The 26486-nt window shown below is 46.6% G+C and overlaps 3 protein-coding genes and 1 long non-coding RNA gene across 9 annotated transcripts in view; 2 read left to right on the top strand and 2 right to left on the bottom strand.

Moving 5' to 3' along the window:
• The first annotated feature begins 1401 nt into the window (after positions 1–1401).
• Positions 1402–9251, top strand: shkbp1 (SH3KBP1 binding protein 1). The gene is made up of 17 exons (XM_069533900.1): positions 1402–1583; positions 2689–2742; positions 2910–2955; positions 3048–3180; positions 3256–3336; positions 3695–3865; positions 4289–4379; positions 4479–4669; positions 4757–4872; positions 4962–5049; positions 5227–5343; positions 5564–5734; positions 5819–5974; positions 6168–6264; positions 6420–6604; positions 6730–6832; positions 7215–9251. The coding sequence occupies exons 1-17, from the start codon at positions 1528–1530 to the stop codon at positions 7990–7992; spliced, it is 2634 nt and encodes an 877-aa protein (XP_069390001.1). The 5' UTR covers positions 1402–1527; the 3' UTR covers positions 7993–9251.
• Positions 9242–14320, bottom strand: esrrd (estrogen-related receptor delta). The gene is made up of 8 exons (XM_069533901.1): positions 13979–14320; positions 13251–13539; positions 12695–12848; positions 12110–12226; positions 11841–11927; positions 11604–11765; positions 11248–11520; positions 9242–10035 (listed from the first exon to the last, which is right to left on the bottom strand). Exons 1-8 carry the CDS (start codon positions 14032–14034, stop codon positions 9797–9799), a joined length of 1377 nt encoding a protein of 458 aa, XP_069390002.1. The 5' UTR covers positions 14035–14320; the 3' UTR covers positions 9242–9796.
• LOC138411982 (uncharacterized) lies at positions 9850–26359 on the top strand. Its single transcript, XR_011244470.1, has 6 exons — positions 9850–10062; positions 20280–20703; positions 23326–23545; positions 25363–25490; positions 25683–25719; positions 25801–26359. It is a non-coding gene; the product is annotated as an uncharacterized lncRNA (long non-coding RNA).
• The window catches only part of LOC109647947 (latent-transforming growth factor beta-binding protein 4), a 33914-nt gene continuing 24183 nt past the window's right edge, over positions 16756–26486 (bottom strand). For 4 of the 6 annotated variants that reach the window (XM_069533894.1, XM_069533898.1, XM_069533897.1 and 1 more), the window contains 23 exons: positions 26217–26342; positions 26023–26136; positions 25793–25912; positions 25355–25468; positions 25098–25217; positions 24891–25010; positions 24635–24754; positions 24359–24484; positions 24105–24230; positions 23614–23736; positions 23384–23512; positions 22832–22957; positions 22363–22500; positions 21877–22170; positions 21648–21719; positions 21415–21543; positions 21161–21301; positions 20863–21015; positions 20563–20676; positions 20270–20426; positions 19584–19882; positions 19347–19499; positions 16756–18998 (listed from right to left, as the gene is read on the bottom strand). In XM_069533894.1, coding sequence (XP_069389995.1) covers positions 18856–18998; positions 19347–19499; positions 19584–19882; positions 20270–20426; positions 20563–20676; positions 20863–21015; positions 21161–21301; positions 21415–21543; positions 21648–21719; positions 21877–22170; positions 22363–22500; positions 22832–22957; positions 23384–23512; positions 23614–23736; positions 24105–24230; positions 24359–24484; positions 24635–24754; positions 24891–25010; positions 25098–25217; positions 25355–25468; positions 25793–25912; positions 26023–26136; positions 26217–26342 — 3257 coding nt within the window. In that variant the 3' untranslated portion in view covers positions 16756–18855. The remainder of the gene's footprint in view (positions 18999–19346; positions 19500–19583; positions 19883–20269; positions 20427–20562; positions 20677–20862; positions 21016–21160; positions 21302–21414; positions 21544–21647; positions 21720–21876; positions 22171–22362; positions 22501–22831; positions 22958–23383; positions 23513–23613; positions 23737–24104; positions 24231–24358; positions 24485–24634; positions 24755–24890; positions 25011–25097; positions 25218–25354; positions 25469–25792; positions 25913–26022; positions 26137–26216; positions 26343–26486) is intronic. The other 2 variants (XM_069533896.1, XM_069533895.1) reach the window with 2 other exon arrangements.

Genomic DNA, 26486 nt, shown 5'->3' with positions numbered 1-26486 from the left:
GATTTATAAACTTCTGCTATTATTGTCGTAAACATTCAACGGGATGTTTTTATCGTATATTATTAATCACAGTTGCACCGCCCTGAACCGTAAGACTCTACAGAGGGGGGTGAAAACTGCTCAGCACATCACCAGAGCTACCATCCATGGAGGACCTCTACACCCAGCGTTGTAGGACGAAGGCTCACAGGATACTGAAAGACCCCCATCACCCCAGCAACAAACTCTTCTCTCTGCTGCCGTCTGGCAGACGGTACCGCAGCATCCGGACCAAGACCTGAGGACTCAGGGACAGTTTCATCCCACAGGCTGTAAGACTGCTGAGCTCCTGAGCTCTGTGAAAGTCACTACATCCGTTTAAAACAACATATTTATCTACACATTATAATATTCATACACACAAAGAACTATATTTATTTATTTAGTTTACAATAATTCTCATTCTGTCATTATCATTTCTATTCATCATATTTCCAACCAATAAAAATATAATGAGTGCAATAATTCGTATCTGTCCACACCTCCCCATAACTGCTGCTAAATCCTGACATGTATATATCTCACTTTAGCACCTTATTTTATTATATATTTATTTTGCACCTTATAATGTTTAATTTTTTTGCACTAGTACTGACATTTGTACTTATTGTTTCATTTGCACTAGTGTAAGTTATTTGTATTTTTAGTTACTCTTATTTTATGACACTTGCATGTTGAGCTGCTTGAGGTGCCTGGGATTTAACATGTAGATGCATCTGTTGTGCAGATGACAAATAAAACCTTTGAAACCTTGGAAACATATATTCATCTAACAATGACAGAGAAGATTATGTACTTTTACCTAAAGACTTGAAGTACTCGCTGATAATAATGTTAAACGTTTGGGTTGTGTACTGCTTATTCTATTTTGCACAATTCTGGTTTGTGCTACAGTCACTGCAGTTCATACCCTTTCTACATTGTCCCCTTTTGATTGAGTACTCATGTGTTGTGTACTTATATTTCATTTGAGTACGTATAGTGTACTATATGTTGCATCATGAATATTTGCACTGTGATTCAGATAGAAACACTACTTGTACCTCGTGTCTGTCCTGTGGCACAATCGACAATAAACTTTGACTTGGATCTTTTATTTAACGTCACGTTAAACACGTACATGTGCTTTAATTAAACATATACAATGAAATATATATAAGTTATAACTATCACATATTAAATATATTTGTTTATGTTTTCACAATAAAGTTGTGTCTATTGAAACCACTCATGATACATTTAAGTATATTAATATATTAATAACACGTGTAGTCCGGTTCCAGTCGGTGACTCCAGTCCGTGGTTTAGGGTTCGTTTTTTTTTCGCTCCCTGATCCAGTGACTCCTCCGCGGGTTTTATGTCCCTGCGCCACCGGAAGCTGCAGAGAGCCGGACCGGAAACAGACTTTGTGGACGGAAACGGAATGAAATCTTAAAATGGACGGAATGTAAACGTGTTGTTGTTGTGGAGCCGCGGACTCTTCACAGGATGGCGAACACGGCGAGGAGCGGGGACATCATCCACCTGAACGTCGGCGGGAAGAGGTGAGAGCCTGTCGGAGCGAAGCCCGGTTAGCCACCAGCTACATGGCTAGCACGGCGGCGTCCATTATCGGACAGGTCATTGTCCCGCAGCTCACCAACGTCAGGAACCAAGTTAAAGTTTGGTGTGACTGAAATACTCTGAGGCGTCGGTAAATACACATCGAGTATGTGAATTAAAAACGATTTAAAATACTTTTAACTAAGTTCTGAGGTCGAGTGGCTTCATTGTGATACAGACTGTTAGCATCACTGTTTTCTGTTCATTCACAACATACTTTACTTTAATCAAACATCCATTACACAGAGAGTAACGTAACTCAAAGTAAGTAATCAGAGTAACGTAACTAAAAGTAATCAGAGTAACGTCAGGTCACAGCCAAAGCCATTCCTTGTGTCCGATGATGGAACTAATAACCAACGTGAAGCTAGGCGTCGCTGTAACTTAAAGCAGCTGTGATACAGATGTTTTTAACACCAGCGTCTTTTGAAAGATGGGTTTTAAACCGGATGTAGCGTCATGTAGCTCAGCTGAGCTTCACTGACAGTCTGACTGCAGGAGGAGGTCACATCCGGGAAGTTCAGGTTTCTAGTTCACACGGTTTCTATGGCAACTGCATGATGGGTAAAACCCACTAAAACAACAAGATGCAGATAAAGGGAAAACATGAGGTTCGCTCCCTGAGTCTGTCACCGCTGAGTTCATCTCCTGAGAGTCTCCAGCAGCTCCAGTGGAAGAGTGGAGCTGAACTGAGATCAGTCATTAACAACCACAGTTTATCTCCAATGTTCAACTTTCAAAATATCAGGAAGCAGAGGATCATGGGTAACAACCAGCGTTCAGGTGTGTTTCAGTTCAGTGGGACGACACAGTCGGAGCTCAACACTTTAATAGACTTTGTTTTTTTCTACACATGGAAACTGCTTCATCACCCGAATGAATCAGCACATGTGACTGCAGGGGGCGCTGTTGTTCAGATAATGTTACACTGTGCTGCCTTGAGGAGACTCCGGCAGTGGGGGAGGTTTTCTTGTCTCCACACTGACAGAGGGTAGAAACCTCCAGTGTAACTCTGATACTAGAGAGTTGATATCTGCTCTCCTTCAGGTTCAGCACCTCCCGACAGACGCTGACCTGGGTCCCGGACTCTTTCTTCTCCAGGTTGGTCAGTTACTCTCTGTGTGCAGTTATTGCCAAAGCCAAACTCTGAATATTGATGGTTTTACATTGATGGAATGAAGATGGAACTAAAGATCGTTTATGAATAGAAAACAATCTGCTGGAAAATTCAGTTGAACTGAGGGTTTGTGTTTTCTTCTTCTCTTCAGTCTTTTGAGCGGTCGGATCTCAACTCTGAAGGATGAAACTGGAGCTGTAAGTTGTGTGTGTCTGTGTGTGTGTGTCTGTGTGTACCCTTGTTACACTGGTGTGTGAACCTCCCTTTTGTTCCTCCTCTCTCTCCGTAGATCTTCATCGACAGGGACCCCTCTCTGTTTGCTACCATCCTCAACTTCCTGCGGACAAAAGAGCTTCATCCTCGCTCCATCAACGTGCACATGCTCATGCACGAGGCAGAGTTCTACGGCATCACACCGCTGGGTGAGACACTGAGGCTCAACTCTTTCTACAAGTGTGTCGTTCAGTCTATTAACTCATGAAATTGTTTTGTTCTAGTTCGTAAACTGCAGCTGTGTGACGAGCTGGACCGATCTTCCTGTGGAAACGTGCTGTTCAATGGCTACCTGCCTCCACCAGGTGAACACCCTGTCCTCACAAACACCCGAGACCACCAGAGACACACTCCTCAACAATGGCTCAGGGAAATGTCTAAATTTAATAAAGCTGCTTTCAGATATGAACTGTTCCCGACATGTTCCTGTTGTTGTGAACGAATCAGACATTCTGCTGCTTCACAAACACCGACTACACAACATGTCCAGAGTTCATGTCTGACAGTGAAAGTGGATGAAGATGCTTCTCTGTTGTGAAACGAGACTTTAACCTAAATTGTGATGCCGCTCACTTCGCCTCAGGGAACCTGAACTAAACACTTCTCCTGCCCCCGCCTCGCTGAGACTCAACCCTGCTTCATTTCCTGTCTGTGTTGTCTCAGTGTACCCAGCAAAGCGTCGTAACCGGCACAGCGTGGCAGGGCCACAGTTCATGGGCTCCCGAGTCGTACCTGTAGAGAGAGCGCCGGTCAGACGCAGCAACACCATGCCCCCCAACCTGGGCAACTCTGGAATAATGGGCAGGGCCAGCATCGAAGAGAGGCCGTTCGGAGGTGAACACACACACACACACACACACACACACACACACACACACACACACACAGTATCAGTTCACACCTGACATTAGAATGTGTCCCCAACGTAAACATCATGACACGTCTCTACTTCCTCCAGGACCTTTTATTATCTCGACAAATAATAACCTATTAGAGCCTGTACTGAAGTCTGCCACAAGGGGGAGGGGCAGGTGTTTTGGCTTCACTTTTGGAAGCTGACATGTCGTCCATCTTTATTTTCAGTTTGTGACACACACACGGACCTGCTGCCTCAAATACACAACACAGGTTTAAATGTGGATCGAGTTGCCGGAGGAAATAGTTCCCAATGATTGATCTATATATTTCCACCTGTGTGTGTGTCTGTGTGTGTCTGTGCGTGCGTGTGTGCGTGTGTGTGTGTGTGTGTGTGTGTAGGTCAGTCATCAGACTCTGGCATGGTTCGGATCATCTGTGGTCATCATAACTGGATTGCTTTGGCCTACGCACAGTTTGTCGTGTGTTACAGGTGAATCACTTCTATCATGAGTTCAGTTTTTGACGTCACGTTGACGTTTGTAGCCTGATTTCACATTATTCCCATATCTTTGTTCTCTCTCTCTTTCAGGGTGAAGGAGTCGACCGGGTGGCAGCAGGTCTTCACCTCTCCTCGTCTGGATTGGGTGATCGACAGAGTTGCGCTCAACGCTAAGGTGATGGGCGGCTCGCTGGGAGACAACGACAAGATGGTAGCTGTTGCCTCGGTGACGGAGATCATCCTGTGGGCCATCTGTCCAGATGGCAACGGAAATGAAATCGGTACGTAGTGTTTTTCTTACAGTATAAACAAATCAATTCAAATATGAGAGCAACGGTTTGTTCTGAGGTCGTGTCTCCGTCCCACAGGCGTCTTCAGCCTCAACGTGCCCGTGGAGGCGCTCTTCTTCGTTGGTAACCAGCTGATCGCCACCAGTCACAGCGGGAAAGTTGGAGTGTGGAACGCCGTCACCAAACACTGGCAGGTGGGCGGAGTTTGCTCAGTTCAAAGATTCACTGACAGCACACGGAACCGTGCAGATGATTTGTGACGTTCTCTGTCGTCTCTGTGCAGAACCAGGATGTTGTTCCCATCAGCAGCTACGACACCGCCGGCTCCTTCCTCATCCTCGGGTGCAACAATGGATCCATCTACTACATCGGTAAGAACCGATAGTGGTGGGTGGGTTCGGCTCAAAGCTGTTCAGATGCCAGTCCTTTGGTTTTAATTTTCAAACTGAGCAGCAACTGATTCATTGTTACCGAAGTATGAGATGAATAAAGTTGTGTTTGAACAGTGGCTGCTGTCTGTGAGGTCCTGGTTTGTTTGTTTCCATCAGATGTTCAGAAGTTTCCTCTGAGGATGAAGGATAACGACCTGCTGGTGACGGAGCTCTACCGAGACCCGACTGAAGACGCCATCACCGCCCTCAGTGTCTACCTCACTCCCAAAACAAGTGCGGAGCTACAACACTTCCTTCTGTTCAGTCCACAGAGCTTCTTTAGAATCTGTCTACGATCTGAATCTTAGGCCTGAAGAGTTTACATGTAGTTAAAATTGATAAACAAAACACTGAATCATCGAACGGGTTCTTCTGAGAAACAGTTTTTACACAGACAGTAGAGATCAGTGACGTCTCGACCGTCTTACACTCACGACCAATTCCATGTGATCAGGTGACAGCGGGAATTGGATCGAGATCGCGTACGGGACGAGCTCTGGGACGGTCCGAGTCATCGTTCAGCATCCGGAGACCGTCGGCTCGGGGCCTCAGCTCTTCCAGACCTTCTCCGTCCACCGCAGCCCCGTCACCAAGATCATGCTGTCGGAGAAACACCTCATTTCAGGTCAGAGTCTTGAGACGTTTGAGTGACACACGTCAGCAGAGTGTTTGTTTGTCAGCACAGATTCTTATTTTTGTCGTCTTCCAGTTTGCGCTGACAACAACCACGTTCGGACGTGGACGGTGACTCGGTTCAGAGGGATGATCTCCACTCAGCCGGGATCCACGCCGCTCACCTCCTTCAAGATCCTCAGCCTGGACGACATCGACGGACACGGAGGCTGCAGCGCCGGGACAGAGATAGGTAATGTACACACACACACACACACAATCACACGAACATGCACGCAGGGGTCATTCCCTCTCAGACAGGAGATCGAAATATCTGACTGGAGACGACTGAAGGGAAGAATCAGTTTGTTGAGATTTGGAAGAAATGACCCTTAAAATGTGTATTTTCGTGTGTGTGTGTGTGTGTGTGTGTATGTGTGTTTCAGGTCCGTACGGAGAGAGAGACGATCAGCAGGTTTTTATTCAGAGAGTCGTACCAGACACAGATAAACTGTACGTCAGACTGTCGTCCAATGGGAAGAGGTGAGGGACACATGTCTCATGATTGACAGATGCGATGCTCAGACTTAATCAGTGTGATTATCGTTTATTGCTTTTATATGACGTCCTGAGTGGATTTGATCAGTACCGCTGTTATTGAAACAATCTGTGTGTGTGTGTGTGTGTGTGTGTGTCAGGGTGTGTGAGGTGCGTTCAGTGGACGGCACCTCCATCACGGCCTTCATGGTCCACGAGTGCGAGGGCTCGAGTCGTATCGGCTCTCGGCAGCGGCGCTACCTCTTCAGTGGCCACAGCAACGGCAGCATCCAGATGTGGGACCTGACCACCGCCATGGAGATCGCCGGCAAGGTCGACATCAGAGGTCAGACGCTTCAATGTCTGTCCATTAGGGACATGTTCTGTCATTGCTCTGTTATTTTTGTGAGTAACTGTTTTGAGTGTGATTCAGTCAGAGAGTAACGCCACCTCTGATTGGTCGTCTCACAGCGCTGGGCGGGCCGACAGAGGAGGAGCTGCTGGAGCTGTTGGACCAGTGCGACCTGGCACTGACCAGAACTCCTGACAGTACACCGAGAGCCTCGACCTGCAGGTACACACACACACACACACACACACAAACACAAATTAAGCTCAAATATATCATCAATAACTAATTAAACCAAACTGATCAGAAACACTTGAACAAACATTAGAGAGAGAAGAACGATCTGAAATCACAGAAACATCTTTAAACATTTATTTAACGTCTACTTCTTTAGTTTGGTCCATGTCCCATCTGTTAACATGGATGAGGTTTATAACCTTTACTGTATCCAGACACCAGGGGGCGATCTAAATGTTTTGGTAGCTGTCGTATTCACAATTTATGATAAATACATCACTTTTTAAAGAGTCGCTGTCCTCACTTCCTGTCCTCACTTCCTGTCCTCACTTCCTGTCCTCACTTCCTGTCCTCACTTCCTGTCTTCCAGTCTTCACTCTCAGTTCACTGATGGCTTCAGGATGGAGCGGCTCCAGTCTGCAGGAGGACGAGGAGCCGGAGCTCCGGGTTCATCTGCCTCTCTGCACGGCAGCCTCCCCCGTCAGGTTCCGTCCTCAGTGCCGTTAGCCAAACCTCTACGAGACGCCGTCCTCTCAGCCGGAGCTGGACCGACCCTCGCAGTCCCCGGCCACACCTACAGCCACAACTCCACTGGCAGCCCCCGCCCACACAGACACCCAGACGGGGACAGAGAGGGGGGGTCTGTCCGCAGGGGCAGCTTCGTGGAGCGCTGCCAGGAGCTCGCCAAGGGTTCGGAGGCAGCTGCCAGCTCAGGGTTTGGGGTCCTGTCGGGGTCGGAGGGCATCAGGCGGAGCTTAGCAGTGTGCACCGAGTTAGAGGCCAGATTCGGCCTCAGGACCCCCACCACCTTCTCTGTGTCGCCCGGTGCTCGCCATTCCCCCGGATCCTTGTCATCGCTGTCACCATCTCCATTATCCTCTTCTTCATCACATCGCAAGGTCACGCCCACTTCCCCAACAAGCCCCACCCCCTGTGCAGTAAGCCCAACCCGGTCTCAGACCCAGGTCTCTCCTCGCCGCAGCGTTGCACCGTCTCCCGCTGACATCCAAGCATCACCAGAGAGCCCCACAAGTCCGGACAACCCCTCCACTGGCCCCCCCGCTGGACCCCCTGCCGCACCCCCCACCGGCCCCTCCGCTGCCCCCCCCACCAGCCCCAAACCACACATGAACGAGACCAGCTTCTGATCGGTTGATCTGACTGAGACTCAGACGCTAAAGAGCAAATCAGCTAAAAAATGAAAAATACATTTTCACATGATCAGAATGTTAAAGGGCTCGTCGACAGTTCGTAACCTAGCAACCGGTTGCCAAGGGGACACACAGAACCACAAGAAGCTCAAAATAAATAAATATCATTATTAATTTGTCCCGATTGGACAAATGGACCCTGAAAAAAAGAATGAGAAGAATTTGTTCTCTGACAAAAATTTCAAAGATTTCCAGCTGACCTCCAACGTTCTTGTCTCGCTTCTCGAGTCGGACTCTGTCCGTCGGAGACGACAGATAAACTCGAGTCACGTTCCAGCGACGTTTAACAAATCGTTTCTTCCTCTTTGTTTTTTAAACGTTTCAGCCACAGCGACCGAGAAGCTGAAATCAGTGATTCACTGGATTCCGGTGTTGAATTCTTCATCAGGTGGAGACCAAACATGGAGCCACTGCCCCCAGGTGGCGTAAACAAGTTACTGCAGCTTCATCTGTGTTTTTGTAGCTTTTTATCTCTTCCTCCTCGGACTGATCTGACTCTGAGTCTGTTAAAACCAGTTTTTTATTGAAGCTTTATTTTTCTAATTTGTATGTTTGGTTCAGTAAAATATAAAATGTAATTATCAAACCGTGATGAAAGAAAACATCTTCATGCTCTGTTCTTTTCTTCACGGAGTCAAACGTGAACATGTGTCACAGTCTTTCATTTTCCACTAATGTTGATATTTTGTTTCTTAACATGAAGAATTGACAAATGCTAAAAGGTTTGTTTTATTTTACCACTTTATAACAATTGACAGGAAATACTAAAACTCTGAGTTAAGTCAGTTATGAAAACAGGTTTTGATGAATTCGGTCCATTGATTAATGGATCAGCTCATCACCACGGCTCCATAGTTTAGTGACGTTTAACAGAAAATGAATAGAAACTGTAAATGAGTTGTTCACCATATATTGTTTAGAGATATCTGATATTCAATAGATGATGAATCTGATTGTTGGTTACGTCCCAACGTTAAACTGAAAAGAACAATTTCTTCTTGTGATTAAAATTAGATTTTTTTCTCAGTAGGATTTCCAGGTTTCCTGCGACACACAAATGCACCATCCTTCTGTCTGAAGTGTTTCTGTGGTGATTGAACAGAGTCAGTATTTATTCTCATCAGTCACGTGTTGTTCCAGCTGATCTCAGGTCTCAACAGTTTGTATAAAAAATAAAATCACACTGATGAAGACGAGAATCGTGTTTTATTCAAGCCTCCGTACAAACAGCTCATCAAACTCCTCAGCTGCCGACGATCGATCGTTTCTGGACAAACAACAAAATAAGTTCCCTCCTTTCAAAGTTAACGACCACACACTCGAACCCGAGAACAAGTTCACAGAGAAGTATCCATGAGACGTGTCCAGGGTCAGACGATGACGGAGCTGAGGGATCCAGCTGTGAACAGATGTGACAAATAAACATGGACGACATGACGTCTCCGAAATGAGAAAACATGACGTGTAAAATCTAAAACGGCTTCAAATGAATTCTCTGTTTGTCCGAGTCAACAAGAACGATGATGATGGTGGTGGTGGTGGTGATGAAGACTCGGGGCTGAGGCCCCCTCTCTGCAGACCACGTGGGGACTTTCCATCAGTTGAGTTTCAGATTGAATTCAGCTTCAGTGGAAACGTTAATGTCCTCAGCTCTTCTCTGAACAGATGAAAGGCTGAACGTGATCACCAGGAGGCTTTGATCAGTCTCTGAGGATCGTTTCCTGTCACGTGCCGATGAGCCTCAGGCCTTGGCGTCGAGCATCTCCAGCAGCAGCTTGTGCAGCGGGACGCGGCGGTGGCGGTGCAGCCGCAGGAAGGCCCGCACCGCCCGGTCTGCGGCCTGTCGCAGCAGCGGGAGGCTCATGAGCAGCCGCCCCGCTCGGTGGCGCTCTCTGCGGGACGACTCGTACTCCTGCAGCGCATCGTGGAGCGCGTCCTGGAACCTCTGCACCGAGTCGGGACAGTCCACCGGGTCAGCGTCTGACGGACACGACGAAGGAAGACGATGTAAGTACTTTTACTCAGGCACAGTATTCAAGTACTGCTTGGAAGTAAAAGTATTTTATGTCAATACTTTGGAGCTGAACGTGTTTAAACTAAACAAGGTTTGTACCTGTTAGTAAAAACAGTCAGAGGATGAACAACACGAATCACTGGGTTATATTTACACACACACACACACACACACACACACACTTCAAACTGTTTAAAGTGTGTGTGTGTGTGTGTGTTCACTGTAATATACATGTTTTCCTTCACATCTGCAAACATCAGCGTCACATGAGCTCGGTCACAGTGAAGTGGTGAACGAGGTCAAGGTCACACACACACACACACACACACACACACACACACACACAGCTAATGTGTCTCAACGGTCTGAACATCAATATTCACACAATAGAAGAGTGTGTGTGTGTGTGTGTGTGTGTGTGTGTGTGATCGATCCAGTTGATCAATATTATTGATCTGAGTCTCAGACGGTGGGAGACCGACCAGACCTCAGCTGGAAGGAACCAACCAGCATCCCAGCATGCACCACTGCTCTGACAGGGCTGATATTGATCAGTGGCCACTGTTAGCGCTGTTAGCATTAGCCACTGAAGCCACAACACTGAGAGTCTGTATCACACACACACACACACACACACACACACACACACACACACACACACACACACACACACTCCATTTCCAAAACAAACTAAATGTCTGGAGCTAATCAATACAGTGAAGCTTCAGCCCACAGCCACTGATCAATATCAATACCCCCCCCCCCCCCCACACACACACACACACACACTAACAACACATCTGCTCCTCTAATTGTAAATCAATGAGAGTTGATGCTTCAGTAGATTTTAATGTTGTTGTTGTAACGATGTGCGTCTGTGAACCTTCTCTGCTCGTCAAGTTGGCTCCACCCTTTTCATCACGTCAGCAAACCTGTACACGTGTCTCTGTGTACATGTGTGTACATGTGTCTCTGTGTACATGTGTGTCTGTGTACATGTGTGTACATGTGTCTCTGTGTACATGTGTCTACATGTGTCTCTGTGTACATGTGTCTCTGTGTACATGTGTCTCTGTGTACATGTGTGTACATGTGTCTCTGTGTACTTGTGTGTACATGTGTCTCTGTGTACTTGTGTGTACATGTGTCTCTGTGTACATGTGTGTACATGTGTGTACCAGAGTTGGCCAGTGCCATGGCCTTCAGCGTCACCACCTCCTCAGGACTCAGGCTCATCAGCTGGTACTTCACTGTCAGGTGACGCAGCGCCTCGTACAGCTCGGCCAATCCCAGCGATCGACACTGGCCCTCGTCCAACCGCAGGTTCCCGGCAAACACCAGCTCCTCCCCTGGTGCGCCCTGCGATCGCCAGGCCACACCCACCAGCAGCGCCTCCATCCAACCGTTCTGCAACAGAGACATCTGATCGACCAATGACAGGCCGGAGAAGCCTGGGAGGGGGCGGGGCAGAGCAGGTGTCAGTTCACATGACTGAAGAGAATAAAAACGTCAGAACGCGTTTGTGGGCGTTTACCTGGGATCTGTTTGGCCCAGTCAATCAGAACCAGCAGCTCGCGGTTCAGGAGGTCACACAGGGTCAGCAGGGCGCACAGGCTGCTGTCATTGGTCGAACTGTCCTGATTGGCAGCCAGTGGGGCGGGGTCAGTGAGCAGCAGGTGTGAAATCATCTTGTTTCCTGAAAGACGGACGTGAGGTCAATAACAGCAGCTGATTGGACGACGTGTGAGTCACATGATGAACGTTTACTCACTGCTGCTGATCAGGTGACTGCACCTCCCTGTCTCCACCCGCCGCTTGTACTTCTGTCGTCCCCCTCGGACCCGGTCCAAACGCACCCCTGCACCACAGACACACACCGGTTTACCTTGTTGTTGTGTTTCTGTTGTGTGTCTCTGTTGTGTCTCTGTGTTGTGTCTCTGTTGTGTCTCTGTGTTGTGTCTCTGTGTGGTCGTTGTCTGTCTCTGTGTGGTCGTTGTGTGTCTGTTGTGTCTCTGTGTCTGTGTTGTGTGTCTGTCTTACCCTCCCTCATCATCCCGGCCTGGAGACACTTCTGGAAGCGACAGGCCTGACAGGCCTTTCTCCGCCTCTTCGTGATCTCACAGTCGCTCGTTACTGGACAGCTGTATTCGATGTTGCCTGGGCAACGACAGGAAACTTTATTGAGAGATGAGTCGTGGACGATGAGGTTTTAATGAGTCGATCATGTGATGAAACATTAATTAGTTTGATTCCCTCCGTGCACGTTTTCTCTTCTCACAGAAATCTATATGTCCGTCCACCCCCCCCCCCCCCCCACAGCCAAGTGTTTACTGGGGCTGAAAACCTCAGAGTCCGTTAACAGGATATTGACGAGCGGCGGCCGGAGGCTGTTTCTCACCGACTCTGGGTTTTACTGATCAATAGGTAAACGAGTGACATCATCAGAACCGGCCGCGGCTCAGTTTCATCAGGTCAGATTCAGATTAAGACGACGTCACGTTGACGCAGCGTCACGTTGACGCAGCGTCACGCTCCAGACGTGTCGTCATATATTCATCTGTTTACTTTAACTACAGTCACTGGATCAAAGGATCAGTCTGAATGATGATGTCACACACTCCTCACCCTGGACGGTTCTTTTGAAGAACGCCTTGCAGGCCTCGCAGGACGCCACTCCGTAGTGATACCCGGAGGCAAAGTCTCCACACACCAGACAGAGCCTCTTGGGCCCTGCAGCGCCCCCTGGTGTCAAGTAGTCCCCCCTCAGGATGGAGTCCACCTGCGGACAGAAGACACGCCCACGTCGTTAAATGTGCTGAAACTCCTCAAAAACTTTATTTACTCTTGTTGTTCTTGTTGTAACTTTACTCTTGTTGTAACTTTACTCTTGTTGTTCTTGTTGTAACTTTGCTCTTGTTGTAACTTTACTCTTGTTGTTCTTGTTGTAACTTTGCTCTTGTTGTAACTTTACTCTTGTTGTTCTTGTTGTAACTTTACTCTTGTTGTTCTTGTTGTAACTTTACTCTTGTTGTAACTTTACTCTTGTTGTTCTTGTTGTAACTTTACTCCATCCCGGGTAAATGTAACCAAGTCTTTAAAATAAAACAAGATAAAAATACTTGTTGCTGTGTTGAGAAAACAAAACAAAGGAAAGAATGAAAATATGAGGAAAGTTTTTCACCTGCGCTGAGAACGAGTCCGAGTGGGACCCCATAGCCCCGCCTCCGCCACTTCCGCCACTGGAACTAGATCCTGTGGGAGAGTCGGGCTCTGCTGCTCCACAGAGGAGGCTGACGGAGGAGGAGGAGGAGGAGGCCGGGCTGACGAGGAGGAAACCCGGGTGAGAGGGGCTGAGGGCGAGAGTGGCGTCCAGAGCGAATGGGGGACTGAGGGGGGAGGAGTGGAGGAAGGAGGCTGGAGAATGAGCCTCGTCAGCGGAGGAGGAGGAAGAGGAGGTGGAGTCCAGAAGGCTGAATGAAAATGAATCAGTGTGAGTGACGGGAACTAAACTACAAAAGTGTTTTATTGAAAAACAGAAAAATAAAATTCTCAGAAATAAAGAAAAAACCTTTAACCATTGTACATGGCACTAATCATCTTCCATACACCACCGTCCTGATACTGATTACAGGAAGAAACTTGGAATATATAATATAAATATATAATAAATATACAAATAATATAAATATATCATATAAATATATAATAAATAATATAAATAAATCAAAGCAAATGCACAGGTTCAGTTATTTTAATGAGTAAAAAAGTAAATAGATCATTTATATGATTTCATCTGTTTTAATTATTCTTTAGTTTTGTTCTCATTTCATCCGTCAGCTGTTTCCTCCTGAAGAACTTTTATATAAATACAGTTTATTATTATAATTCATGTGTGAGTGAGTTTCTCACCGCTGAGGAGCGAAGAGCTGACGCTCGTCCATCACACAGAAATCCTTCAGCTCCATCCTGATCCTGTTCCCGAGCCTGATCCTGATCCTGAACCTGATCCTGAACCTGTACCTGGTCTTGAACCTGATCCTGATCCTGGTCCTGAACCTGAACCTGGTTCAACAGCAGGGCCTCAGTGCTGTGTTCACACACTCTGATCTCAGTCAGGAAAACAGAGCTTTTCCAAAGATACTTCAATGTCCAGTGACAATGTGGGAAATATGGATAGAAACTTCCACAGAGACGAAAAGTTTTTCTGAAGTCCGAAGAAGCAGATGGAGACGGATCGAGGCTCTGAGGCGTCGCTCCGGTCATTTATCCCCTGTCATCACAGAGGGGGCGGGGCAGAGCCTGCAGGACAAGCCAATCATCATGCGGATTGACTTCCTCCTCCAGCATCATCTCTATTGATTGGGACAGCGACAGATGTAGGCCACCGTAGATCTGAAGCTCGTCTCTGCAGCTTTTCATCCTCTGGACCTCGAACAACTCGTCATCATCAGTAAATAAATCAAATAAAACGTGTCGTGTCCAAACTGCAGCGTCTAGGTTACCATGGCAACACTGCATCATCATCACGAGTTGTCCTCTCATCATAGTTTGAGTCAAACTTTGATTCAATGTTCGTTTTAGTTTAGATTTCATCATCGTTGTGTTGATGAAATAAACTGAGATGCTGCTTCAGCATCACACACACACACACACACACAATAACACACACACAAGAACACACACACACACAAGAACACACACACTGACATAATCTCACCTCAGACGCTCAGGTCAGTCTCACCTACATCTGCTGTTTCATAAGATCTGAATATCTAGGTCCTCGTGTCCTTTACTTTACTTCACTTTATTCATTGTACTTTGTTTACTTCACTTGTTCACTTCACTTGTTCACTTCACTTGTTCACTTCCTTCTCCTCTTCACTGTGTGTGATCGTCAGGGAATCGATGCTGCAGATAATCTGAGCTAAAATATCCTGAGATAAAGTCACTAAGTCTGGATTCTGTTTGTTCCTGACACCGTTCACACAGTCGACCCGCTCACCTCCATCAGATCTGGGTCACCACCGCTCTGACTCAACGCCGGCCCATAACGTCTGAAAGAGCGGAGCAAAGGCTTCTGGGTAATAAGTGGCGTGTTTCAGCCAGTGCTTATACTCGTTTTCTAAAAGCAGCTGATCACAAACACTGTGACGTCATGAATATGCTCCTGGTCACTTCTCCAGCAGGTTTTATTTCCTTCATGAAGTGTTTGTACTGAGTCCGTTGATCAGACGTGTTTATTCCATCGAGCTTTGATCACGTGCTTTTACATTTTTCTATAAAATCTATCGTTTAAAAAAAAAAGGATTGCCAAAGAGGATCATGGGAACGTTCCACCTACACACTTCATCATCATACTGGTCGAAAGCTGATATTCCGCTGGCTCACAGGTTCATCCTCAGTACTGGGTGAACCTCAGTAATCCCATTAATGCTGCCAGTGTGTGTGTGTGTGTGTGTGTGTGTGGATTGGCCTACAATATAAAGTGGCTTACAACTGGATCTACATAAACAGGTGATGCTGCTGGTGGACGATTGGACGATGTGTCACGTGCGCGTCACCAGGTTAGCGTTAGCAACATGCTAAAACACCAGAGGACCAGTGAAAACAAACAAACAATCGTTCATATCCATGTATAACTTTGTTTCTTTGTGTATCTGTGGTTGTTTTGTGTATCTGTGGTTGTTTTGTGTATCTGTGGTTGTTTTGTGTATCTGTGTATCTGTGGTTGTTTTGTGTATCTGTTGTTGTTTTGTGTATCTGTGTATCTGTGGTTGTTTTGTGTGTCTGTGGTTGTTTTGTGTGTCTGTGGTTGTTTTGTGTATCTGTGGTTGTTTTGTGTATCTGTGGTTGTTTTGTGTATCTGTGGTTGTTTTGTGTATCTGTGGTTGTTTTGTGTATGTTTTGTGTGTCTGTGGTTGTTTTGTGTATCTGTGGTTGTTTTGTGTATCTGTGGTTGTTTTGTGTATCTGTTGTTGTTTTGTGTATCTGTGTATCTGTGGTTGTTTTGTGTGTCTGTGGTTGTTTTGTGTGTCTGTGGTTGTTTTGTGTATCTGTGGTTGTTTTGTGTGTCTGTGGTTGTTTTGTGTGTCTGTGGTTGTTTTGTGTATCTGTGGTTGTTTTGTGTATCTGTGGTTGTTTTGTGTATCTGTGGTTGTTTTGTGTATGTTTTGTGTGTCTGTGGTTGTTTTGTGTATCTGTGGTGGTTTTGTGTGTCTGTGGTTGTTTTGTGTGTCTGTGGTTGTTTTGTGTATGTTTTGTGTATCTGTGGTTGTTTTGTGTGTCTGTGGTTGTTTTGTGTATCTGTGGTTGTTTTGTGTATCTGTGGTTGTTTTGTGTGTCTGTGGTTGTTTTGTGTGTCTGTGGTTGTTTTGTGTATGTTTTGTGTATCTGTGGTTGTTTTGTGTATGTTTTGTGTATCTGTGGTTGTTTTGTGTATCTGTGGTTGTTTTGTGTATCTGTGGTTGTTTTGTGTATCTGTGGTTGTTTTGTGTGTCTGTGGTTGTTTTGTGTATCTGTCGCCTGCAGCCTGTGTTGGTGAATCCTTTGCATCACGTTCAGTAACTTACTGAGCCTCTGTTCTTCCCTGACCAGACTTTTAGCAGCTGGAGTTGGGATTTGAACCAGTAACCTTCCTCTCTGTTCTACGTCCTACAGACCAACAAAACACACAAACACAGTTTCACTGAAAGTGTGTGTGCAAATATATTTTCATTTCTTGACATACAAACCACAACAATACAAAAGTGAATCATTAAACATTAAAATGAGCAGTTTAAAAAAAACACCAGAGACGACAATTCAAACACTAATAACACAATCTGCTGTGTGTGTCTGTGTGTGTCTGTGTGTGTGTGTGTGTGTGAGTGTGTGTGTGTGGAAGGTACAGTGCACGTTATACTGAGGAGGAATCAGCTCGTTAACTACAACAGGAAGTTAATCAAACACAAACTCTTACAAGCTGAAACAGATTATGCAAATCACTATTTACACAATGTGACTGGATGCAGCTTCCAGCAGCTCATGAGTGGAATTATGGGTAATGTAGTATTTAGAGCGTTCACCAAACTAGCGCGATACAAATAAAATAGAATTGAACATGAAATGTGAAATAAAGAAACTGCCTGTGATGGTCACTCTGGAGATTCAGTCACATGAGAATCAAACGTTTTTTAGACTCAGTGTTTTAGAATTTGATCATTTTAAACCAAAGATCGTGAAATAAATCTAATCAAGCAAACTGGGATAAGTTTCCTCCAGAATCACTGACTCAGCAGAGCGCCACCCTCAGGTCAGGAGGTCAAATGAAATGAATCAACAGGACATAAACTCTTCATCAGTGTTTCAGTAAAGCTGCTGAGGTTCTGCACGTGTTCCTCACGTGTTCCTCACATGTTCCTCAAATGTTCCTCACATGTTGTGCAGGTTCTGTATGTGAGTCAGTGTCTCTGGACATTTTCTGGATCTTCTCCTGCAGCCTCCTGGTAAAATATCTGGAACATGTCAGAGTGAGTCCATGAGAGGAAACATCAGGAAAATGTGTGGAAACTTCTGGAATGAACGTTCCGCACATGTTCCTGTTGTTAGAAACGAGTCGGACCCGGACGATCTCCTGCTTCACATGAGAAACTGTCCAGACACCTTCTCTGGATATTTTCTAGAGTCGATGTCTGAAAACTTCTTCAGTAACTTTCTGTCAGCGAGACAAGACGATGACGTGACTCGTCTACAGTGAAGCAGCGTGGTCAGAAATCACAGCTGGGTTCAGTGAAAAAAATGGAATTTCTCTGCTGCATGTCTCATAAAAACATCGTTTATCGTGTAAACCTTCATTAATTAAGTCAGACGATTTTTCTGTTGTCACGTCTGTAGATGACTCAATCATTCTCTCAATCACTGCTGTTTAATATCGATGTGTATATAAATGTATGTGTGTAGTGTAAGTTGTAGATACAATGATCAGAATGAAAATCCAACCTGAGCTCCTCTGTGAAAACACATCTATAACAATCAGAGCTGCGGATGAATCGATGACTGACGGGAAAATAATTGTCACTTTGATTATCGATCGTTTGAGTGAACTCGCTTCAAATCTTTGCTTCGATGAAAATATCTGAAAATGTGACTTCGTGTTGTAAAACATTGTGAAATGAAATGTGCAGGTGAACTACACCTGAACTGAGACCTTTGGTTTCTGGAAAAGTGAAATTCTAACATTTTACTAAACAAACAATTCATCAACGAATCCAGAAAATAAAGAACTGATGATGAACACGACCATTCGTTGACGCTAACGTTGTTCTGACAACAATAACATTAACAATCAAACTCAAACCGTTTCTTCTTCTACTTCACAACTCTGCACGTCTTTTCTTCAGACATTTTAAAAAACAACAAACGTCCTGATGTGTCGTCGTCGTCAGGAACATGTGACGTGTGACCTGGTTTAGCCTGATTTGTATTGCGAGGCTAATTAGAGCTAGTCTGATTTGTACTATAAGCCTGGTTTCAGTTTCTGGGTCAAATAAACCGGGCCGGACTGAAACTGACTGTCGGATAAATTGACTCTGAATATACAGTCTGACCCGGCCCAGTTCAGCTCGGCCTAGTTTAGTGCAATCTACAGTTTTTAAGTCCAGTACGTTTTATCCTGGTTGAGTAAAGTTTGTCAAATCTGGTCCTGAAGTAAAACCCAGACCAGTTTAGTCTCCTGTAGTCCGACCCAGTCTGTCTCCGGGTCCAGTCCCAGGTTTGTCCTGGTCGGGTTCGGTCTGGTGCGACGGCGTCTATGCGGCCACGCAGTGGTTGGGTCGGCGGGACATGACGTATCCTCTCCTGCAGACGCAGCGAAACGAGCCGTCGGTGTTGACACAGCGAGCGTTCACACACGGGAACTCGACGCTGACGCCGTCCTCACACTCGTTTACATCTGCAAACACAAACATGCAATAAAATTATTATTAATATGTTATATTAATCATTATGATTATTATTATTCAAAATGTGTATCTGCTGTAATATTTAGACAAACGTGTATTTATTCAAATGTGAACACGTTTTTCTTTCATGTGTTCCTCATGTTTCCTCCTCCTCCCCTTCCTTTACGTTGAAGTCAGTACTTCATCGCTCCGTGTCTCCTTCAACTTAACTCGGATATAAACAACGAGCTTTATTTCAAAGTTATTTCAAAAAGTTTTAACTGCTGAATGTAAAAGTGACAGAAATCGTTTAGTTGTTCAGGACCAACGTCTTCCTCTGAGCAGCCGTCTCTTCGTACCTATGCAGGTCATGGAGGTCATGTCCAGTTCGTATCCTTGGTAACAGTCACAGGTGTAACCCTCCGCCACGCGAATACACCTGCCGTTCTCACAGCCGTGCAATATCCCACAATCCTCTGCTGCGCTCAGGCCGGCATACGACTCGTATCGCCCTGGAGACAAGATGGAGGAGAGATGTCAGAGGGAGAGATGACTCTTCTCCTCCTCAAACTCGTTTTTCAAATCTGGCTTCTCACTTTCATACACCCTCCTCGGTGCTCCTCCTCCTCCTCCTCCTCTTCTTCCTCCTCTCCGCTCAGTGAATGGTGGGAACGGCGGCCCTGACCTCCACGTCTCCTCCTCCTCCTCCTGGTCATCGTAAGGAGCCCCGGGCAGCGGAGCCAGGCTGAGAGGAGGGCCGTCCGGCTGGGATGGAGGAGGAGGCTGGGCCCCGAACGCGGTCTCAGCCCGGGGGTCCGGCTGGAGGCGGAAGGACGGAGGCCTGGGTGGGGGCCCGTCAGGGGAGGAGTAGTCTCCTTCAGAGTAGAAACCAGTGCTGAGAGACAGAGACACACGTGAACACATCAGACGCTCGTTCACACGTTCAGGCTGTTCAAGGTTTATATGACGCGTTTGAAGATTCTCCAGGAAATGACATCACAGGAAGTAAAAATACAGGGTCAGATTGTTTAACATCAGGACGACGATGACGCTTTTATATGTTTTCAACATCTGTCCAGAACGAGAGTCAAAGCTCCAGATGTGATCGACACACGATATTTCTTTTATCGTGAATCATCTCACATGAAGGAGTTTGACTTCTTTGAGACTTCAGCTTCTGTCAGTCGTTCTTTACTTTTGCTCCTTGTCCAGATACTTTATTTACCTTAAAGGAACTTTTATAATTTTTACTGTTATTTGCTGATTCTCATTGTCCACTCACCTGTACTCAGGTCTGCCATAGGACGAAGGAGTCCTGAAGTCTGACCTGCTGCCCCCTGCTGGAGAGTAATCGTCATAGTCAGGACGACTGAAGTCTCTGCCGGGAACCACAGCTGGAGGGAAGGAGTCAGGAGTGTACGGAGGGAAATGAGGAGGAGCTGAGGAGGAGGAGAATAAAAAGAATCAAATTAACTCAATCAAACATAATTGAAAGTAACTGTAATGAAAAAGGAGGAATAAAGGAGAAAAAAGTCAAATGAATTGATAATAAATGAATTAAGTGAATGTTCGTACCACCTGCTCCTCCTCGTCCGACTCCTCGTCTCACTCCTGTTTCTGATCCACTCGAATCCGGAAAACTTGGAAAAAGAGGAGGAGGGAAGGAACTGCAGAGAAAGGCGTAGTCGTCTGCAGAGAGAAGGAGAACGCTGACAGGTCGGTGACATCATTAAAGCTGCACTGATTTAAATCACCTCTGCCCTCTGCTGGTCATACATCACTAACTGCAGCTTTAATCACCTCTGTACAGTTTGTGTTGTGTTGTGTGTGTGTGTGTGTGTCACAACACAGAGTGAGTGTATTTGTATTTTTTACCGGAGTCGGTGGAGGGACAGAGGGCGCACTCCATCCCCCAGCCCTCCCCGTACAGACAGCAGCAGTCGGTGAAGGTGACCTGAGCGCCCAGCAGGGGGCTCTGACACATGAGGTCAGCAGAGACGTGCTGCCAGCACACGGACATGTTCTCATCTGGAGGGGGGGGGGGGGGGGAGAGAGAGAGAGAGAGAGACATGATCTGTGTCTGGAAGCTCAATGGACGAGTGAAGACACAGTATGAACAGAAGAAGAGGAAGAAGAAGAAGTGAAGTGAGAGGATGGAGGGATGAAGTCTTACCCACGGTGAGGTGGGAGGAGTTGACACAGTTTCGCTGCGTGTCATCGAGCACCAGAGGCGGCGGACAGCTGCAGTAATACGATCCCACCGTGTTCACACACACTCCTCCGACACAACTCTCCTCCTCACACTCATCGTGATCTGAGACACAAACACACTTCATCAATGTGTGTGGTGCTCGTGTGTGTGTGTGTGTGTGTGTGTGTGTGTGTGTGTGAGAGAGTGTGTGTGTGTGTGAGAGTGTGTGTTTTTACCGACACACTCCAGCAGCGTGCTGTTGTAAACATATCCACTGGAGCAGTAGCAGTTGTATCCGGGGATGTTGTTGACACACACTCCGTTCTTACACACCTCTGGGTGGAAACGTTTACACTCGTCCACATCTGGAGAGAGAACACAGTGTTTAGAGCAGGAGTGTGTGTGTGTGTGTGTGTGTGTGTGTGTGTGTGTGTGTGTGTGTGTGTGTGTGTGTGTGTGTGTGTGAGACCTCTGTAGCTGAAGGCTCCTGGTCCAGTTGTGACGTATCCTCTCCCACTGGGACACAGAGACAGAAACTCGGCTGCACAGAAACAAAAGTCTTTAACTGACGTGTTGGTGAAACAGTTTATCACACAACGAGTCACCATGGTAACCACAGCAACAGAACAGGCTATAGCCACTCCCCTTGGCTCTGATTGGTGCTTTACAAAGGCCCAGATTAACTTCCTGTGTCTCACCTGTGTCGGTGGGGGGGCAGGGGTGGTACTGGCAGCCCAGCCCCCAGCCCTCGCCCACTGTGCAGCAGCACTCCTGCTGGCTGGTGTTGGTGGCCAGCAGGCTGCAGGTCCCTCGCTCCGCCAGGTTGTAGTAGCACTCCCTCAGCTCGCCAGGACGGGCGGCGGGGAGCGGGGGCAGCACTTGGTCCAACTCCACCCCACTGACATGAAAGACAGAGGAGGAGGAGGAAGAAGAAGAAGAGGAGGAAGAAGAGGAGGAAGAAGAGGAGGAGGGGTAGCTGGGGACGATCTCTGCTGCAGGAGAAGAAAGAAGAGGTTGTGGTTACAACCTCGATCCGTCTCTTATTCTAGATCCAAGGTTCCAGACACATGAAGACTTTCTGAACATGTTTAGAGAATAAGATACGAGCTTTAAGATCTGCAGAGACCAAACGTATTTATCATAAGTGTGTGTGTGTGTGTGTGTGTGTGTGTGTGTGTGTGTACCTGGAAGTACAGTGCTGACACACTTTCTCGTCGTCATGTCAAACTCTCCGTGGTCACATTCACACATGAAGGATCCCTCCACGTTCTCACAGCGAGCCGAACCACACACACCGGCCAGAGACACACACTCGTCCTCATCTGAGAGACGAGGACGGAGAAGATGAGTGAACACGTCAAAAAGCAACAACTGTGTTAACGCTGCAGAGCTGGATCAGGACGTGTTTCTGTCCTCACATGTCTCAGCTCTCGTTCTGCTGACGCTTTCACTTTAATGTGGACAGATTGTGGTCGTATCACAGACCCACAACAACAACACACGTCACACTATGTGTTTCATTTTAAAATCTGATTTCAACCACAAATCAAGAGACCAAACAAATTGAATTCCTCTTAATGAGGACGTCCTCTTGTCTCTTTTATGTCGATGTATTCCGGCTGTGATGTGAAACGTCTGGTGACGAACACGTACCGACGCAGGACTTTGTGTCTGCGGTGGAGGTGAAGCCCTGGTCACACACACACAGGTACGTCCCGATCAGGTTCTGACAGAAGGCGTGGTCCCCACACACCGTCCTATTGGCACATTCGTCAATATCTGACGGAGACGACACAGACGGACAGTTACACTCGTCTCTTTAAGTTCAAATAAATCTCTTTAGATGTAAACTACTTTCTCTCTACTGCAGCAAATGGAAAAACAAGTGTACATAAAACATCTGCAGGAAATACAGGAAGTGTAATATTGACATAATGAGAAGAAGAAAGAAAGGAAACAAAGATTCATGATTTATTCAGGTGTCCATATTTTCCTGTCACAATAAATTAGATTTTCTCTGGTTTTATTGTGAAAACGCTTCAGTGTTTGTTCAGTCTGATCTCAAACCTGTTTCTCACCAAGACTCCTTCCTGTGTTCTGTCTCTTTTACCCTTTCACTTCTCTGGAGGACTTTTACTGTGAAACAGGAAATGCTGCCCTCAGTGTCAGTTTGTGCGTCACGACTCCGCGACAGCGAGGACTCACCTTCACACCCGCCCTGGTACACCTGGTAGCCCGGCTCACAGGAAGCGAGGCAGCGATACGAACCAATGGTGTTTTCACAACGCTGCGAGCTGCAGACCGACCCCCCCGACGCTACACACTCGTCAACATCTGGAAGAAACAGACGAGACATCTTCAACAAACGTTTGTGTCCTTTCAAACCTTAGTGACCTATGACCTGTGTGTGTGTGTGTGTGTGTGTGTGTGCGCACCGAGGCAGGTGGTCCTCTCAGGGTTGGTGGTGAAGCCGGGTTGACACTGACAGTAGAAGGAGCCCTCAGTGTTCACACAGCGGCCGTCCACACACACACCCGACTTTTCACACTCATCCACATCTGCAGAGAGAGAGAGGCCGTCACTACAAGCAACACACACACACACACACACACACACACACATGTCTACACTTCCTCATGAGCACAGGCCAAAGATGACATCAGCATTACATCAGCCCTGAAACAGATGAACTGAGCTGTGTGTGTTTCCAACAACTGTTTCAACAACTCTAATACACAACTCTTCTGTTCAGTGTTTCTGGACAACAGACGCACAAGTCTGAATATTTATGGTTTTAGCTGGAACTCAACTGCAGTGGAGTTGCTCACATCACAACAACAACTACACAACTATGAAGAGGAAAGTTCCCCCTGTTTGATTTCAAAGTTCTTCTTGTTTTATTTTAGATTCATGACGCTGAACTCACCGAGGCAGGACGTCCTGTTGTCGCTCAGCGTGAATCCCTGAGAACACACACACGTGTAGGATCCAGGCGTGTTCACACACTCGCCTCTGGAGAAACAGAAATCTCCCTCCAGACACTCGTTAATATCTGAGGACACACGTTAAAACTCATTGACCCTATGAACCTTGATTCTGCTTTATTTAAAGGTCGTCATGTCGTCCATCTTTATTTCCAGCCTGGTTTCTACTCAGGTGTCCGATGGTTTTATCTCTCACCTCTGCACTGCCTCCCCAGGACGGAGGTTCGATACCCAGGCAGACAATTGCACCTGAACGAGCCGACGGTGTTCACGCACTCTCGCTCGGCGTCGCACGCCCCAGCGCTCGCACACTCGTCCACATCTGCAGGACAGAGAGGGGGCGTGGCATTCTTACTACTTTTATTTATTCACTGATACAGCAACTGTGTGTGTGTGTCTGTCTGTGTGTCTGTGTGTGTGTGTGTCTGCGTGTGTGTGTGTGTGTGTGTGTCTGCGTGTGTGTGTGTGTTACCTTGGCAGGAGCCATCTTTGCTGCTGTATCCAGGCTGACAGGACACACAGTGGTACGATCCCACAGTGTTTACACACTGTTGACCTGGACACTGAGAGACCTGCACACACTCGTCCACATCTGACACACACACACACACACACACACACAGATGACATTTCATTTTGATATCATCCCACAATGTCGAGGTTTAGACGCTGTCTTAACGTTTTTCAAAATGGAAAGTGTGTGTGTGTGTGTGTGTGTGTGTGTGTACCTGTACACACTCCGTTCACACTGTGGTACCCCTGCTGACAGTCCATACAGCTGAATGATCCCTCTGTGTTCACACACTGTTGACCAGGACAAGACTCACTGTTCTCACATTCGTTTACATCTGCAGAGAGAGAGAGAGGTGAGGGAGGGCAGTGTGTGTGTGTGTGTGTGTGCGTGTGTGTGTGTGTGTCTGTGTGTTTACGTGTACCTGTACACTGTCTGTTGGTCAGTGTGTATCCTGGTCGACAGGACACACAGCGGTATGATCCCACCGTGTTCACACACATCTGACCAGGACACTGAGATGGCTCCGCACACTCGTCTATGTCTGAACAAACACACACACACACACACACAAACACACACACACACTCCAGTCGTTATGCTAACTAACAGACTGTAGCTTGATCTGTGAACAGACGTGACACTGGAGTCAGTGTTGAGGCTCATCTCCTCTGTCTTTACCTGTACAGGTGTTGTTCTGGAGCTTGTAACCGTGGCGACAGACACAGCGGTAGCTCCCGGGTGTGTTTTCACAGCGAGCGTTGGAGCAGGGATTCTGACGACACTCGTTGATGTCTGCAGACGACACAACAGAGAGGTTTGGATTTATCAGCAAGAATCAGTGACACCTGAAGAACGACACTGAGACATGATTCTCAGAAAGAACAAATACACTATTACTACTATTATATAATTTATATGTTGTATTTTAACTGTGATCTTTACAAGAGATATGATTGTTGTTGTTGGGGAGTTATGGGTCCTCCATTTGTCTTCTTCTCTTTCCCAGTGTTGAAGCTGAGTGACCTCTGACCTCTGACCACCAGGTCTGTAGTTTTCACATTGTGACAGCTTCCTGCTTTTGATTCGTCATCCAACAAGTGTGTGTGTGTGTGTTACCTGTGCAGAGTTGGTTGATAAGTCCATATCCAGGCTGACAGGACGCACAGCGGTACGATCCCTGACTGTTGATACACTCCTGACCAGGACACTGCAGAGGGTCGTCACACTCATCCACATCTGAAACACACACACACACACACACACAAACTCATTTGCGTTTCTTTTGTTTCATGTGATTGAATATTAACACGTGTCTGATCTCATCAGATGCTACAGAGCATCTTTACCTGTGCAGGTGTTGCCTGTGAGCCTGTAACCAAGGCGACAGACACACCTGTAGCTGCCTGGCGTGTTGTCACAGCGACCGTTCCTGCAGGGGTTCAGCTGGCACTCGTCGATGTCTGTGGACGACCGAGAGCGAGCGGCTGAAGTCACTGAGCGTTAACATCAGTACCAAACAACAACAGGAAGTCGCCATTACCTGTACAACTGGTCTGCTCGCCGCTACTCCGGTACCCAGACGGACACACACACCTGTAACTTCCCATGGTGTTCACACACTCTCCCACCAAACACACTCCTGGGGACTGCACACACTCATTCACATCTACACACACACACACACACACACACATTTTACAAATAATTTCAGGTGTTTATTTCGTACCTGATTAAGTTTATCGATTTGTGCAAAATAATAATAATTTATATAAAAATAGCTTGAAAAGATTTGTGCAACATTTAAAGACTT

The sequence above is a fragment of the Paralichthys olivaceus genome, chromosome 11, assembly GCF_024713975.1.
Source record: "Paralichthys olivaceus isolate ysfri-2021 chromosome 11, ASM2471397v2, whole genome shotgun sequence".
In the NCBI taxonomy this organism is placed as follows: Eukaryota; Metazoa; Chordata; class Actinopteri; order Pleuronectiformes; family Paralichthyidae; genus Paralichthys; species Paralichthys olivaceus.
The sequence above is the reverse complement of the archived record's forward strand: the minus strand, read 5'-3'. Positions and strand labels throughout refer to the sequence as shown.

What these genes read in the sequence shown, in the direction of transcription:
- shkbp1 (XM_069533900.1), top strand. Translation starts at nt 1,528, where the DNA reads ATGGCGAACACGGCGAGGAGCGGGGACATCATCCACCTGAACGTCGGC. An exon ending in TGAAGGATGAAACTGGAGCT is followed by an intron (nt 2,956 to 3,047) that starts GTAAGTTGTGTG and finishes CTCTCTCCGTAG; the next exon opens with ATCTTCATCGACAGGGACCC. An exon ending in CTACCTCACTCCCAAAACAA is followed by an intron (nt 5,344 to 5,563) that starts GTGCGGAGCTAC and finishes CCATGTGATCAG; the next exon opens with GTGACAGCGGGAATTGGATC.
- esrrd (XM_069533901.1), bottom strand. Translation starts at nt 14,034, where the DNA reads ATGGAGCTGAAGGATTTCTGTGTGATGGACGAGCGTCAGCTCTTCGCT. An exon ending in CTTCAAAAGAACCGTCCAGG is followed by an intron (nt 12,227 to 12,694) that starts GTGAGGAGTGTG and finishes GTCGTTGCCCAG; the next exon opens with GCAACATCGAATACAGCTGT. An exon ending in CATGGCACTGGCCAACTCTG is followed by an intron (nt 10,036 to 11,247) that starts GTACACACATGT and finishes CGTGTCCGTCAG; the next exon opens with ACGCTGACCCGGTGGACTGT.